General features: G+C 43.9%; 2 protein-coding genes across 3 annotated transcripts in view; both read right to left on the bottom strand.

The window, feature by feature from the left end:
• RASAL3 (RAS protein activator like 3) overlaps window positions 1-1146 on the bottom strand; it is an 81026-nt gene extending 79880 nt beyond the window's left edge. Inside the window, exon 1 of the mRNA XM_089661255.1 lies at window positions 497-1146. Within this exon, the coding sequence (XP_089517381.1) occupies window positions 497-794 (298 nt within the window). The 5' untranslated portion in view covers window positions 795-1146. The remainder of the gene's footprint in view (window positions 1-496) is intronic.
• A 111-nt stretch (window positions 1147-1257) lies between these two features.
• The window catches only part of PGLYRP2 (peptidoglycan recognition protein 2), a 36177-nt gene continuing 21995 nt past the window's right edge, over window positions 1258-15439 (bottom strand). For both annotated transcript variants that reach the window (XM_089661258.1, XM_089661256.1), the window contains 3 exons: window positions 12274-12484; window positions 6732-7026; window positions 1258-1341 (listed from right to left, as the gene is read on the bottom strand). In XM_089661258.1, the coding sequence (XP_089517384.1) occupies window positions 1333-1341; window positions 6732-7026; window positions 12274-12484 (515 nt within the window). In that variant the 3' untranslated portion in view covers window positions 1258-1332. The remainder of the gene's footprint in view (window positions 1342-6731; window positions 7027-12273; window positions 12485-15439) is intronic.

The raw sequence follows: 15439 nt of genomic DNA, 5'->3' as shown, positions 1-15439 counted from the left end.
CCTAGAACTGACTATTCAAAGTCTTCTTTGCAGTTTATCATAAAGTTTTATTATACTGAAAGAAACAATTTAAGGTGACTATAGATATAGCTTGACAGTTTGGACATACATGTTTGATCTGATGGCTCTCAGGTAAAACAGTCTATTCCACTACATAAACAGCATACACTGCTCTGCCATATGTACACATTCATGTCTGTAGAGAGGGGTTCAAGCAAAGAAGTGCAGGCAGACTGCAGTGTGATAACATAAGAGCAAAGTGTTTGATCCTGCCCAACTTCCCTACTGAATGGTTACCAGGGTTATCTGCAGACATATAAAAACTGAGGTTGGTTGCCTGATACATCAAAAATGGTGACAGTATTCTATTTCTATGTTCAATTTTTGCCTGCTTGTTTTAACAGTTTATTGGGGTGTTACTAAAGCACCAGTAAAGCTCATTGCCCTAAATCACTATAAAGGAATCCTTCCTCTCCCATCTCCCCTCTCTACTTACCCTCAGTCACCTCAACTGGTTCAGTTATGTCCTTCTTCCTCCTTTTCTGTGGCAGCGAGACTGAGCCCAGGTAACGTGCAAAGCTCCCTTTCTTCGATTCATTGGATGGCTTAGACTTCCCAAAGAGACGTAGCTGCTTTTTTGTGGATGGTTTATGTTGGGTACTAAAATAAGTTCTCCAATCTTGGAACCTGTTCCACACACTGCGATTTCTGCCTTTCCACTGATAGCTGCCCAAAGGATTGAGTTCTGGAATGCTAGACTCTTGGTCTGTCAGGTCTTCACAAGGTTCCACCATCTTGTGCCTCAGATAATGGTAATGGCTGTGGGATGTAGCACAGGTCTTTCTCAGCCCAGATTGATGGGTTTTTTTTATATAAGTCTCAGTCCTCTTTAAAGTACACTTTAGCCTCTACCTACTCTTCAGCATGTTATGGTAGTTGATGTCTTTTCAGTTCCATCCAGCTCACATACAATTTCTCTTTCTTCCCTGCACATTTATGAGACTGCACTCAAAATGTCTGGTTCCCGTCCTGTCAGTGTCCTTTATCTACAACCCAATGTTCTGTCTATTACCGTCTATCTGTGATCTGTCTTTCCCCTAAACTCTCTACCCTCACAACAGGAAATAGACTTTTTTGGAGTTTTTTTTCAAATAACAGTCAACCTGTGGTGTCAGAATATATTTCGGCAACTCAGGCTCATGACGAAGAGGGGCGGGTGAGACTGTGGTAAACATCTGACATAATTCACAGAACACATTGTTATCATGAAATTTTTATTAAATGCAGTGCATGATGTGTTAGATATGATTGACTGCCGAGAAAATATCATTGTCAGGATTCCTGGAAAGAAAATAAATGATATGTTACACACCATGAAATTTCATAGCTAAAAAGTTCCTGTCACCATAGTACACACTGCAGGCATGAAGCACATACTGTAGTTCTTTGCTTGGAATCAATCTGTTTTTAACCACTTGCCTACCAGGCACTTATACCCCCTTCCTTACCAGGCCAATTTTCAGCTTTCAGCGCTGCCGCACTTTGATTGACAATTGCGCAGTCATGCAACATTGTACCCATATGAAATTTTGATCATTTTTTTCTCACAAATAGAGCTTTCTTTTGGTGGTATTTAATCGCCACTGGGCGCTTTACTTTTTGCGCTATAAAAAAAAAAGTGCAAAAAATTTGAAAAAAAAAAAAAGTTTATTTGTTTCTTTTATAAAATTTTTCAAACGGGTATTTTTTCTCCTTCACTGATGTGCATTGATGAGGCAGCACTGATGGGCACTGATAGGTGGCACTGATGGGCACTGATAGGCAGCACTGATGGGCACTGATAGGCAGCACTAAAGGGCACTGATAGGCAGTTCTAATGAGGTGGCACGGATAGGCGGCACTGATAGACAGCACTAATTAGGGGTCACGGATAGGCGGCACTGATATGCAGCACTGATAGGCGGCACTGATAGGTGACACTGATGATGGGTACTGATAGACGGCACTGACTGGCATCACTGCTGGGCACTGACTGGCACAACCCCTGGGCACTGACTGGTGGCACTGACTGGCACAACCCCTGGGCACTGACTGGTGGCACTGACTGGCAGCACTGCTGGGCTGCACTGGTGGGTGGGCACAGGTGGGTGGCACTGGTGGGCACAGGTGGGTGGCACTGGTGGGCACAGGTGGGTGGGCACAGGTGGGTGGCACTGCTGGGCACATGTAGGTGGCACTTCTGGGCACAGGTAGGTGGCACTTCTGGGCACAGGTAGGTGGCACTGCAGAGTGGCACAGGTGGGTGCACTGCTGGGCACGGGTGGGCGGAGCTAGTGGATGCACTGCTGGGCGGAACTTGCGGGTCTCACTGCTGGGCACCGATCATCAGGGCACTGATCATCAGTGCCCTGATGATCGGTGCCGATCCCCGCTCTGACAACTGCCGGTTCTCGGCAGTACTTTCCTCACGATCTGACAGCGTGAGGAAAGTGCAGCCGAGAACTGGCACTTGCATTTCCCTGTGATCAGCGTGTCATTGGACACCGCTGATCACGTGGTAAAAGGCCGGTATGATCGGCCTTTTACCACATCTCGTGATCAGCTGTGTCCGTAGGACACAGCGATCACGGAGATCGCCGGGTGCGCGCCCCCTGGGGCGCGCAGGAGAGCGCGTTCTGGGGGGACGTCATATGACGTCCACCCAGAACTGGCCGGCCGCAGTGCAGCCGTCATTCGGCTATCTGCGGTCGGCAGGTGGTTAAAGAGTAACTCCACTTTTGCTGGGAAAAAACATTCCCCTCTGGGTGATCTATGTACATTGCAAGGATTTTAACAAATTTTGTTGCAGATTCCTAGCTTTTGGTATTCTGAATAATTAACTGTCTATCTGTGCCCATGTGCAAAATGGATGTGAATGGGAGTGATTTCATAATTATGAATCATCTGCTATACTTGCAGAGCTCTAATGAGGAAAACCACAGGCTCTGCATCCCTTTAGACGTGATTTCTCTTTGGGAGTATCTTACCACAAATTACATTTTTGTTGCAGGAGATGCCCAAAATATGACTTTTAACTTAGTGCAGACTTCTGGGAAATCAGTAAGCCTGTCATACAAGCATGAAATTACATTTCTGGGGGCATTTTGTCCACCATCTTTGTTCAGAATGCCTTCAAGTTGCCATATTGCATTGCATTTTTAAATATATTATGGTGCCGCAGTCTGAAAAGGAAAGATAATTTGTTATATTTTTATTGCTCTATTATTTTTTATAATTGCTATTTTTTTTACCATGAAAGTGGAGTTACCCTTTAATTTAGTATTCTAGTTTTTTTTTTTTCTAGCCACTACTGACACTTTTGCTGGAGTCGGAGGCTTTCCCCCTCCACAGCCTGCAACTTTACCCCCCACTCAGACATCACCAGTTAGCATAGCAACTGAATGAGAAGCCTAACGCATGACTTTACTCAGGAACGCACCCAGACTCCCAGACTTTTATCTGTGTTGCTCAGTGCTGGCCAGGGGCGGACTGACCATTTGGAAACTCGGGCACTGCCCGAGGGCCCGGGGTCAGTAGGGGGCCCCATGAGATGCCCCGGGTACCTTCTTCATAGGCTTTTTTGAGTTTGGGCAAGGACACAGGGGCCCCATGATCCCCTATTGCCCGGGGGCCCCATGAGTTGTCGGTCCGCCCCTGGTGCTGGCATTACATGATCAGAGGAGGGATACCTTCTCTCATTGACACAAGTAGAGACAGTGTTTGTCTGGATTTTTTGTCAGTTAACAAGTGCTGAGCTGACTAGAAAGCCCAGCATGCAGAGCAAAACTGTGTATTTTTCAGGCACCCTGTATTAAATGTTTGCTTATAAATAAAGATTCTACATAATTAACAAAACGGTATAGAAGGCATCAGTTCATTAACTGGTAAATGAAAGAAATAAAAAAAATCTAATTAAATTGAACACAACTCATTAGTGTCACCTGTTAGCCACTCCATTTTTGGAAACTACAATATTAACCAGGGGTCATTGACACCTAGACCAAATTTATCTGTATGTGACAGTTAAACTAATAAAAACTCTAATTTGTCTAAAAGTTTATATTTTTTAAAAGCAGGGAAAAATAAATCTAAATGAATTTTAGTGCAAGCAAACACAATACAATATAACATTTTTGGTAACATATAAAAGATGGGCTTGCGCTGAGTAAATATATACCAAACACGTCAAAGCTTAAAATTGAGTGTGCCCATGAAATCACAAAAATCGTCTATTGGTGCCACTTTTAAAGCCATTACAGGTCATCAGTTTAGAGTTGACTGCAAATGATGGTACTAGAGTTATTGCTTGCACCCTAATGTTCATGGTGATACCTTACATGTAAGGGACAACTTATAGCAGAGTTCCACTCAACCTATCAAAAAATAAAAGTCAGCAGCTACAAAAACTGTAGCTGCTGACTTTTAAAAAACAGCCACTTACCCAGGGGTGGACTGACAACTCATGGGGCCCCTGGGCAATAGGGGATCATGGGGCCCCTGTGTCCTTGCCCAAACTCAAAAAAGCCTATGAAAAATGTACCAGGGGCATCTCATGGGACCCCCTACTGACCCCGGGCCCTCAGGCAGTGCCCCAGTTTCCAAATGGTCAGTCCACCCCTGCACTTACCTTTCCCTCGGTCCCCTGGTGTGCCCCCTGCAGCTCGTTTTACCGGCCGTCCTGTATTCCAGGAGGCCGGCATCTTCAGTGTGGGCACCTGGCTGTGATAGCTTGCAGCTTCACACCCGGGTGCCCACTGCGCATGCGCGAGTAGTGCTGCACTTCATGAATGGTCTTGTAGTCTTCTGGGACCTGTCCTGTGTCCCAAAAGACTACTGGGAGGGAGGACACCTTCCACGATCGGACCGGAAGTGGGAGCAATTACCTGTCAAATTCGGGTACCCGCTCCCCAAAGGTACCAATCCTTAATGGGGAGCGGGGGAGCAGTCCTTAAAGTGGAACTTCCCCTTTTGGGTGGAGCTCCGCTTTAATTTTACATGTGCGTGGCCATTTACCTTTATATCTATCACAAGGGGCTAACGAGCCCCCCTATGTAATAGCAGGTGACAGGCCCTCTTTATAGAGGCATCAGGTGCAACAGATCTAGTAGACCCCCAATGTCTCTTCCGCTCTCTCCTTGAGCTAATGAAGCATAGAGCATGCTTGATTAGCTGCTTACTTGGCTATAGTAGCCGGAGAATTACAGATCTTCACCCAGAAGTAACATAATACATGTTGCTTCTGGGTTCATTAGTCACAGAAGAGATTAGGGAGTGGATGTGGTGTTATGTTAACGATCCATTGAAAGTGATCAGGCATCTGTAGAGCTGCCTAGATTACTTTTATTTGAAAGCCGATTGCTGATTCAGAAACACAGAACCGAACATTTAGCTGCAAATAATTTTGTTTTACATTTAACAGTCTTTGGTCAAACCTTTTATTTTTATGCATTTTTTTTACACATTGTAATGCCATCTTAACACTGCGGGGTTAATGCACTAAAACTGGAGAGTGTAAAATCAGCTTCCAGTTTTTATTGTCAAAGCTTAATTGAACAAGCTGAAGTTAAAAGCTGATTGGCTACCATGCACGGCTGCACCAGATTTTGCACTCTCCAGTTTTAGTAAATCAACCCCTGTGCCTCCTCATCCTGCATACACTGTGCACAGAGAGAAAGGTACAGTGCTAGGCTACGCCTCTCCTAGTCTGAGACCTGTGATCAGGTCACATTAATAATTATTTTACACTTGTAGGTGTCAGTCACAGTGAATGCCCAGAACTAGAAGTGTGCACAGGAGTAAAAATAAAGATGAACATCCTGGTCACATCGGGTGCGACTTGGCATGCGTTTTGCGTGCCATGCAACTTGCAAATCGTATGCCAAGTTTCACCCAATTGTCCGCAATTACAGTGGTCAAATCTGTGCGGTTCAGACTTGGTCGGAGCCGCACTGATTTCTAAAGTAGTACATGTACTACTTTTGGTGTGATTTCCATAGACATCTGTGTCAGATGTCTTGCAAATCGCACCTGAAATTGGCATCTCATCCAACTTTGAAATCGTGCGACTTCACTGTAAGTCGCACGATTTCAAAGTCGGGTTTGATGTGACCAGGGTGTTACACTTTCATGACATGTGTAACTGTGCATGATAACAATAATGCACAATGTGCAAACATCAAGCAATTAACACTGAACTTTGGGTATTAACACTCCCTCACCACCACCCTTTAGTCCACTCCTCCACCAACTAATTCCTATGTTATGGTATGGTATAAGTCAGCTTCTGAAGGTAATAAAAATTGTAAACGAATTGCAGGAATGGTAGAAGAATGTATTTGCCTGGAGATGGACTTTCAGATAAGTATTGTACGCACAGACAATGCTGTACAATTTTTAATTGTATGTCAGGTAGACTTGTCTCTTGAGAAATTTAGCTTCAAATGTCAAGCTCCTGTTGTTGGTAAAATTATGGTTGCTTTTTGCTTTCAGGTAAACCTGTACAGCTATGATCTCCTATGATCTGCTATAGAGAAGTCTCCAAAACAAACAGATCCCCGTTTTTTTTAATCTTTCACATGCGTATTGAGATATTAATTGTGAGCTTTCAATGGAGTTATGTAGTACCTTTGGACACTAAAAGTGCTTAGGGTGTTTATTAAGTATACTGGAAAGTTTTATGTGGCTCTTCATACCTTGAAGTTCTTCCAGGCAGAGATTTCTTGAAAGAGGGCATCCCCTGGACAGGATGTCCTTACCACTTGTCGGTGGCCTTGAATAGTGTAGTTGGAGGTGATATACTTAGATGTCTCTGCACAGCTCAAGAAGCGATCTCTCACTAGGCTCAGGATGGGACCTGTAGGAACTGAGGCTGTGAAATTGCCGATAAAGCTCACACCATACCCAATAGAGTTGTGGCCCTTTGTGTGAGCTCCCACCCAGAGCCACCCTCGTCCTTCATATAGGTATCCATCAGATCCTGCCACAAAGCTGAAGAAGAGGAAGAAATGAGGATGGGGTAAAAATGATGATCCAATCCCCAGAGCAATTACAAATTATTCATGTGTATCCATTCAGTAGTCATTATTCACTGCACTGGGCCCAAAAGTCTGAGTGACAACAATCAAAGTTATTCTTGGGCATTAAAAACATTACTACCAATGTAGACTTGGTCAGGTACATGAAAGCATGGCCCCTCACTACCTGTTTTTTAATATTTTAATGAGACTGCTTAATCAATTTCTGTGCAGTAATTGGTTTTACATGTCTCTAAAAAATGTTTAAAAGTATGTTATCACGTTCTAGTGTATATTAGGAACGGGGCTTGTTGGGAATCCAAAAAAAAACAGTCTTCCCAAAATCAGGTAGTGAGGGGCCATGCTTTCATGTACCTGACCCAGTAAGTTAAAGAAGAACTCTGGGCAAAATGTTTATTTTTTTGTGCCTACACTGCATGGGTTAACTGCTCGTTTTGTCCAGGCGCGCAAGGAAAAACTATACTTACCTGATCCTTCAATCCTCCGGAAAACAGTGCTCCCCCATGTCCAGCGGTTGACTGCTTTTGCTGTCCTTACGCCCAGAGCCAGTCTATGGGCGCGATGACGTCAAAAACAGTCTATTCACAAGACTGCTAGCATGTGGGTGAGGGGATATCGGTGGATTAGATAAGTATATCTCTGCTCTGCAATCCCCTAGACAAAAACAAGAAGTTAACCCATGGAATGCGGGCACAACCCAACTGCATGGGAAAATAAAGACTTTGCCAAGAGTTCTTCTTTAAAGCTCAAGCCTAGCTTGTGTAGCGCTACCCCCGCAGGAGCCGCATGGTAGATTGGATTCTCTGTTCTTCTACCTTGACTCTGAGGACAGCCTCAGAGCCACTGATGCACCAGGTTAGGCAAATGGATACTACATTGCTGCTTGGAGCACAAATATAGATACCCTTCACAAAATTAAGGTTCAGTATCAAAAATAAGCCACCAGACTGGTTAGTGGTAAATTAACCCAATATATTGCTACGGGTTGCAGTAAATAGCAGTATGCACAAAAATGAGTAAGTGAAGGATTAGGTCAATCACAATAAAATAGACAATATGTTCACTAGGCTGTAGAAGCACAGAATAGAGTTCTAGACAGTTAAATTAGACTAAACCTGATAATCCACAAAATCATCAATAAATAATAGCATAAGAAAACAGTAACAGCAATAATAAGCAATACTGTGATAACTCCTCTGTAACTCGTAGGCTCTATCCACTTTCAGAGTGCACTCTGTATGCATAGCAGCGATGAAATGTAAAACTCCTTAAAGAAGTACCACCTATTATGGACAATAGGCAGGGTTCTTGTGAAGCAGCTATCTGAGTGATCAGTCTTTAGCCCTAGTTCTTCAGCCGGCTAGCATTCGGGCCTTGTCTTTATGGTGGTGCACATGAGTACAGTCCTAGAAAAGCCTGCATGCAGTAAATAATGCTGCTAGTTAGACAGTCAGTCCCTCAGTGCTCAGTCTCTCTGCTAGCAGCTACAGGTTAATGACCGCAGTGTCCTCTCATTGGTGCTAGTGAAACAGATGTCAGCTCACTTCTGGATCTACTTTTAGAGACTCCAGTCCTCAGCACGTTTACTAGGGAATGTGCACACCTCAGTCTTCTTTCAGTAAAGAAGAAAGCCCTTGGTATTCAGCCTGTGAAAATACAGCTTTCTCTCTCTCACTCTCTCTATACCCGTGCATTGGGAACTGTAGAACTATAGTCCATTGAATCCCATAGCATGATCCCTCCACTGCACTACATCTCCCATGATTTAATGCTGTCCACCATCAAGTCTCTTGAGCTCCTTCTGCTTGTCATCTGCCCCTGGTGGATGGAGCCAAAATCGAATTAACCCATTCAGCTGAAGTCCATTGGGAGCACAGAGTGCATTGCAGCACAGTGTCCTAAATCACTCTCTTTCTCTAGCTACGTACGCGGCTACACTTGGGAAACAAAATAATTCAGAACACAGCCTCTTGTAAAAATAAAAATACCAGGTTAATTTACTTACCTAATCTCAGAAACTCCTGCAGGCTTCAGTGATGCTGTGCTGCTCCTCTTGTAGATAAATTGACACCCAGCATCATACAAACTACTTACTGTGAGCCCAGGAGTTTAAGGCTCCATCCTTCCCCTGTACTCACAGGAGAATGTTGCAGAAAGGGGTTCCACAACATTACTTTAAGCTACTCTCTGGCATTTAGGATCCACCCAGCATAGAGGAAAAACAGGATGAAGAAGACCTGTGACGTCAGCGGACCGGAGCAGACACTTGAAATAAAGGTATTTTTATTATTGGTGAAGGGATGCTCCAATGTGAAGATGGGGGAGGAGGAGGAGGGTGGGAGGAGGCTCAGAGTTGGGCTTCAAGTAACTTGGGACATTACAAATGTAGATATTTGCATAGCTACAGATATAGAGCTCCCAGTACTAGGCTGGAGCTTGGCACCTCATTTACCTTGTGCACCTTCCATAGCTTATCACCCTTTACTGCCCCAAAATGACAGTTACATCTAAGCAGAACTAGCCATTGCAGATGGGAAGTGCATGTTGGCAGCGCTGGTGCATGGAGTGGAGCTTTAAAGCAGAACGAAAGTAAAAAAAAAACAACAAAAAAAACAGCTTAGGTAGGCTATTTATCACACAAGACATGCAATATCTCTGTTGCAATAAAATATATTTAGCTGCCTGCTTGCAATATTCTATAGAATGTACACAGAGCTGCACATCCACAGCTCAGTTTACATTTTCAGGACAGTGCCAGTGTGGAATAGCTCCTGCACATGCATGGGAGTTGCATCACCCCACGCCAATCAAGACCGCTGAAGACTGGCACCTGGAAGAAGCTTGTGCTGACAAGGGGTCTAGTGGATAATGGACCATTGCTGGAAAGGTAATTATTTGCAGTCTTTAGATCCACTTTACAGGATAAGTTCACCCTCAGGAACATGTTACATGTTCGATCTGCTTTTTGGGTGGAACATGTAACATGTTCAGGCTCCTGCAGCCACTCGGGGGTCAAAGCACCTGGTGTGACAGCAGTATGGGAGAAGTTCCCCGTACCAGCTGCTGTCACTTTTTGAAAAGACCGTGGCCATACGGTGCTCCACCCACACAGCCGTGTTATTCATTCACAGAGATCTGTGAATGAATGAACTACAAGTACCAACATCCTTTGCAGCTAACAGCTTGTAGTTCTCAATGAACTACCCTATCGCCGTTGAGCGCAGTGGTAGTTAATTGATTCTTCCTGTCAGCGTGAAACTGCCTGCCTGTACAGTGCACAGGCAGGCAGATTACACTGACAGTCTGCAGGAGTCCTGAATGGCACCTGTGATCTGCTGATCGCTGGTTCAGTGCTTTCCAGGTTTCTAAAAAAATAGCAAATGCACATTTTTTTACCTGCAAAATAAGAGCAGTTATTTATTTATTTATTTTTAAGGTAAACCTAGACATTTACAGTTGCTGTTTTCCCTGCTTTTCTGTGTCTGAGTCACTGAGCAGGAAAATGCATGCAGCACTGTGGTGCAGACAAAACAAATGACTGCCTTTGGCTGTTCAGCAGGGGGAGGGTGCTACAGTAGGTGCTGTAATAGAAAACTGCTGATGACAGGGGCAGGAGGAAGGGGTGCTTTTTGGCCATATCTCATTGTTTTTATAATGATAAGGCTATGTAAAAACAAAAATATGCTCAGAACACTATCAAATAAATCAGTGGTGTTCACACTGCGGCCTGGGGCCAGATGTGACCCTTTGCTTACCTTTATCTGGCCTTTGGGGAATTATTCCACCAACTCACACCAATGATGAGGAATGATTCCCCCTATTGACAGCTTCAATGGGGCACTATTCTTCTCACTGATATCGACAATGGGGCACTATTCCTCCCATTAAAACCAATGATGGGGCAGTAATGCTAAAACATTTTCTACTCCCACTGGCCACAGTCCAGCCCCAACCAAAGGCTGAAGGACAGTAAAGTGGCCCATTGCTTAGAAAATGTTGAGCCCACTGAATTATATGACAAAACATGGTTACCAACAAACATTTTGAATTAATATACCACAACCCTTCATCATGGAAGGAGGTCAGAATAAAATAGAAATATTTCCAGGAAAGCACAGTGCCACATGTATACTGCATAAAAAAACATTAAAAAGGACAAGAGCAATTGCATAACTACAAGGAACAAGGTATGAAGGTGACAAAAGTCTGATGTTTTGCTGCAAATTAGTGGTAGCAGGGTGACTGCTGAGAGCCCTGGAAGACACTTGAATGCAGCAACATTTCACATCAAGGTGCCCAAGGGAGCAAATGGAAATGAGATGGTGCATCCAGGCTCCCCCAAGCCAGGATGGCCTTTTTCTGGAGGGGGGCCTATATGTTGGTGGAGATAAGCCTTGCCGCTATTAGACGTTTAACTGCCCTCCAGAACTAGTACAAGCAGGGGCGGACTGACCATTTGGAAACTCGGGCACTGCCCAAGGGCCCAGGGTCAGTAGGGGGCCCCATGAGATGCCCCTGGTACCTTTTTCATAGGCTTTTGTGAGTTGGACAAGGACACAGGGGCCCCATGATCCCCTATTGAGGGCCCGGGGTCAGTAGGGGGCCCATGAGATGCCCCTGGAATTATTTTCATAGGCTTTTGTGAGTTTGGGCAAGGACACAGGGGCTCCATGATCCCCTATTGCCTGGGGGCCCCATGAGTTGTCAGTCCGCCCCTGAGTACAACATACCACTTACATGTCACAACTGCACAAACAACTGATTGGCCAGGAGAAGTCTACAATATGCGGCAGTCTCCTTCCAGACTCATCCACCACTCAGTAAGAAGACACAGAATATCTCTAAAACAGTTAACGAATCTTGATTTGTCCTTGTGTGTGAATGATGACACATAATTGGTTGCCTTGATTACAGCAAATTCAACATTCTTTTGCTCATAAACCATGCAAACATCCAAAAATAACAGAGCCCTCTATTTCTATCAGCAAACCATGACATGAATGACACGTGATTTAAATTAAAAAGTTACAATATCTATGTTATTTTGGACACATTTTTATCTTTTTTGAATTTTTAAAAAATTGATTTTGTATTTGATTGGCATTAACTTATTTAATGTTCTTGCTTTCAACTTGCACTTCTCTTTTTCTATGTGAAAAATAATCCCCTAAAAGGGGTTCTGGTTAAATGCCACCTTTACCTGTAACCGATGTCATCCCATCCACGGTCCTCCTGGTGGAACTTCTGCATACCACGCATATTGGCACTACAATCTTTGAAGGATAAACATGGCTTGGATGGCTGGTAGGTGTGATGGATGTAGATGTGCTGCAGAGGAAGATGTAGCAGGGTTGGGGTCCCCTTATATGGCTTAGCCCCCCACTGACAGCGAGGTATAACTGCAGGACAATCTGGAAAGAAATAATTCATACAGGATCCATTCCTTCAATCTGTTATGTCTAAATATGAAACAATTCACTGACTATATTCATATATCTTATATAACTTTTGTGACATAAAGATGACTCAGTTTGCACTGGTGGAAGACAAAGTAAAAGATGCTATCAGGCATTTCCTGATTGTAAGTTATTTCATGATTATTATTTAAATTTTTTTTATCCCCTGTGGGTGGGGTGAAACGCGTTGACGTATTTCCGGCTGGCCGTCCCAGCGTCTGATGTCATTTCCGGTGAGTGGAACGCACACCGAGCGGTGCGTTCCAAGGGGCCATCTTTGCCTAGGGAATGAGGCTGCATCTGAGGTCTGTTATCCTGCTGTATACCTGGCTGTGGGGTCTCTATACAGAAATTGGAAAATCGTTTTTACATGAAAGAAAGATCGTTTTGCTTCAATAAAATGCTGGTTACTATCTACTAAAATGTGAGTGGTCTGGTTAAAATTCTTCTGAGATTGGAATTTATAACGGTATCACGCTATGGTCTTTTTTTCTTCTTCCTGATTTTTGGTGGATTCGGTGAGAGGAGTAACCGGAGGAGGTTTCTATATCTTAGAGGAGGCAATATTTGGAGGTTATAAAAAAGGGTCCAGGAGCCCTTAATATCCCTGAAAGGCGTTTTACTCACCAAAAATCTGGTGAGTGCGGTTCATGTTGGTTTTGCACTGGTGGATGGTGGAGGTATTATTGGCACAGAAGAATCCAATGAAAATACAGTTTTTTCACGGGACTGTTTTTTGAATTTGTCACTGATTTTTTTTCAGAAAATTTTTTTAAATCACTTTAATTATTACTATTTTTTATGTGTCACAATGTATTTTGATTAATATTATTTATGGGCTGGGTTATTTATTTATATTGCTTTGTGGGTTTTGCGCTGGTTTAAGTAGAAATAAATATATTAAAGTATGACTTTTTTTGTGTCCTGAACCTAAACTATTGTTTATTAGATTATGTTAAAGGATAAGTTCACCTTTTAGTAAAAAATAATAAATGCACATTGTTTCGCAGGTAAAAAAATGTGCATTTATTATTTTTGTCTGCAGAAGCCTGTAAAGCATTGCACCAGCGATCAGTAGATTGCTGGTGTCATGCAGGTCTCCTGCAGATTTGTCAGTATATCTGCTTGCTCGTACAGGATGTATGAGAAAGCAGATATACTGACAGGAAGGATCAACAAACTACCACGGCGCTCAACAGCACCGTGGTAGTACATTGAGGACCACAAGCTGACAGCTGCTTAGGATGCCAGGACTTGTAGTCTTTCATTCACAGATTGCTATGAATGAGTGACACGGCTGGGCGGGCAGAGCCCTGCACAGCCACTTTTTTAAAAATTTGATTTGACAGCTAGCGGGGGGGGGGGGGGGGGGGGGCGGGGGGAGTATTAGGAGGATCCCCCTCAAAGCAGGGAGCGGGAGGAGCGGGGGCTGGTTAGATCGTAACATGTTACACCTTGAATATGAATGTAACATGTTACAAAAGGTGATCTTCTTCTTTAATTACATAATTGTAATCTAAAGATAATTTAGAATTAGAACTAGATCTAAACTCCAGGTAGATATACAGTAACAGGCCTAAATTAATGCAGCTTTGTGTTCATTAATACATCATCATAGGATATTTTCAAATGCAATAAGTGTAAGAACCTAAATTTGACTCAATATCAGCCTCTTGTAGTCCTTGCACAGCAGACCTCAGAGTGAGAGAGGGAGAAGCTGCACAAGGAACCAATAAGTTTACATACTGAAAAGGAGCATATTAAAAGGAGGAGAAAGCAGAGTGACCGACACAGATTATCACTATGCTGCTTCTCCTTTACTCTTTTGTCACAGGTTGAGGTGGATCCATGACGCTGGCCCAGAGCATACTCTTTTGGGCTCAGAAGAAGTGGGTTGAATGACACTAGCCCTCATTCAACTCTAAAGCTTGAGAACCTCTGCAGTAGTACAAGAAATACCACAGGGACAGCTCTAAGTTAAAGAGAGTGTTGCAGATGTAGCATCATCCTAGTTGGATGCCCGGTTAGGTAAATTTAGTTTGACGTACTGTAATCAATGTGGTTGTAATATCTGGGTTAGGTACATTTAGTTTTAGCTCACTGTAATCATTGCAGCCAGTGGTGGAACTGCTAGGTTTGCAAAGGATGCATTTTCACCCGGGCCCTGGCATTCCACCACTGTGGGGGGTCCCCAGCAGAGTTGCTGGCTGCAGGATCCGCAGTCAATGACCAGCCCATGGGCTTGCTTTTGTTGTTTTACTGAGGCGAACACAACTTGGATAGGGATAAGGGAATATGGGATGCCCAACTTGACTTGGTAGAACAATCTGAAGACAAACTTCCTTCTCTATCTACACAAGAATATGCAGATCCTGGACTTTACTTCCTCCGGAATAGCATCAGTCTCTAAAAGATCAATAGCAAAGGTTCCTCTTTTAGGAGCTCTATAGTGTCCCAGAGCAAGGGATTTAGGTTAGCTGTGACACTGTCCCTATGAAAGCTTGCTGGATTTTGCATTTGGCAGCCTTCTCCCTTGTAGGCCCTTGGGGTGTAGATGTACTCACACTGTCCCTTGTATCCTGCTGCTTTGCATAACACTGCTGTTCAGGCCAGACTGCTGTGCTAGTTTTCCCATGCTAGACTGGGTGTCTCTTGAATCAGACTGTAGAGTACTAAAGATCCCAGCTTCCTCTCCTTCCCTCCTCAGGTCCATCTTGGAGGCAGAGCCTCCCTTCCCTTGGGTCCTCTGCCAGGCTTTATGATTCTCAGCTCAGCACTCCATCGTCCATCTGACCACAGATCAGACTACTCACTGGCCAGGCTCTTCAATATTTATGGGCCCATCTTAACACCCTGCCAGGCCTCCTGCCTGGGGATTGGCCAAACCCTCATAAATATTCAGATCCCTGC

This window comes from Staurois parvus, unplaced genomic scaffold (genome assembly GCF_062004578.1).
Source record: "Staurois parvus isolate SC_StPar_1 unplaced genomic scaffold, SC_StPar_1.0 ptg001328l, whole genome shotgun sequence".
NCBI lineage: Eukaryota > Metazoa > Chordata > Amphibia > Anura > Ranidae > Staurois > Staurois parvus.
Note: the sequence above shows the minus strand (reverse complement) of the source record. Positions and strands in the feature narration are given on the sequence as shown.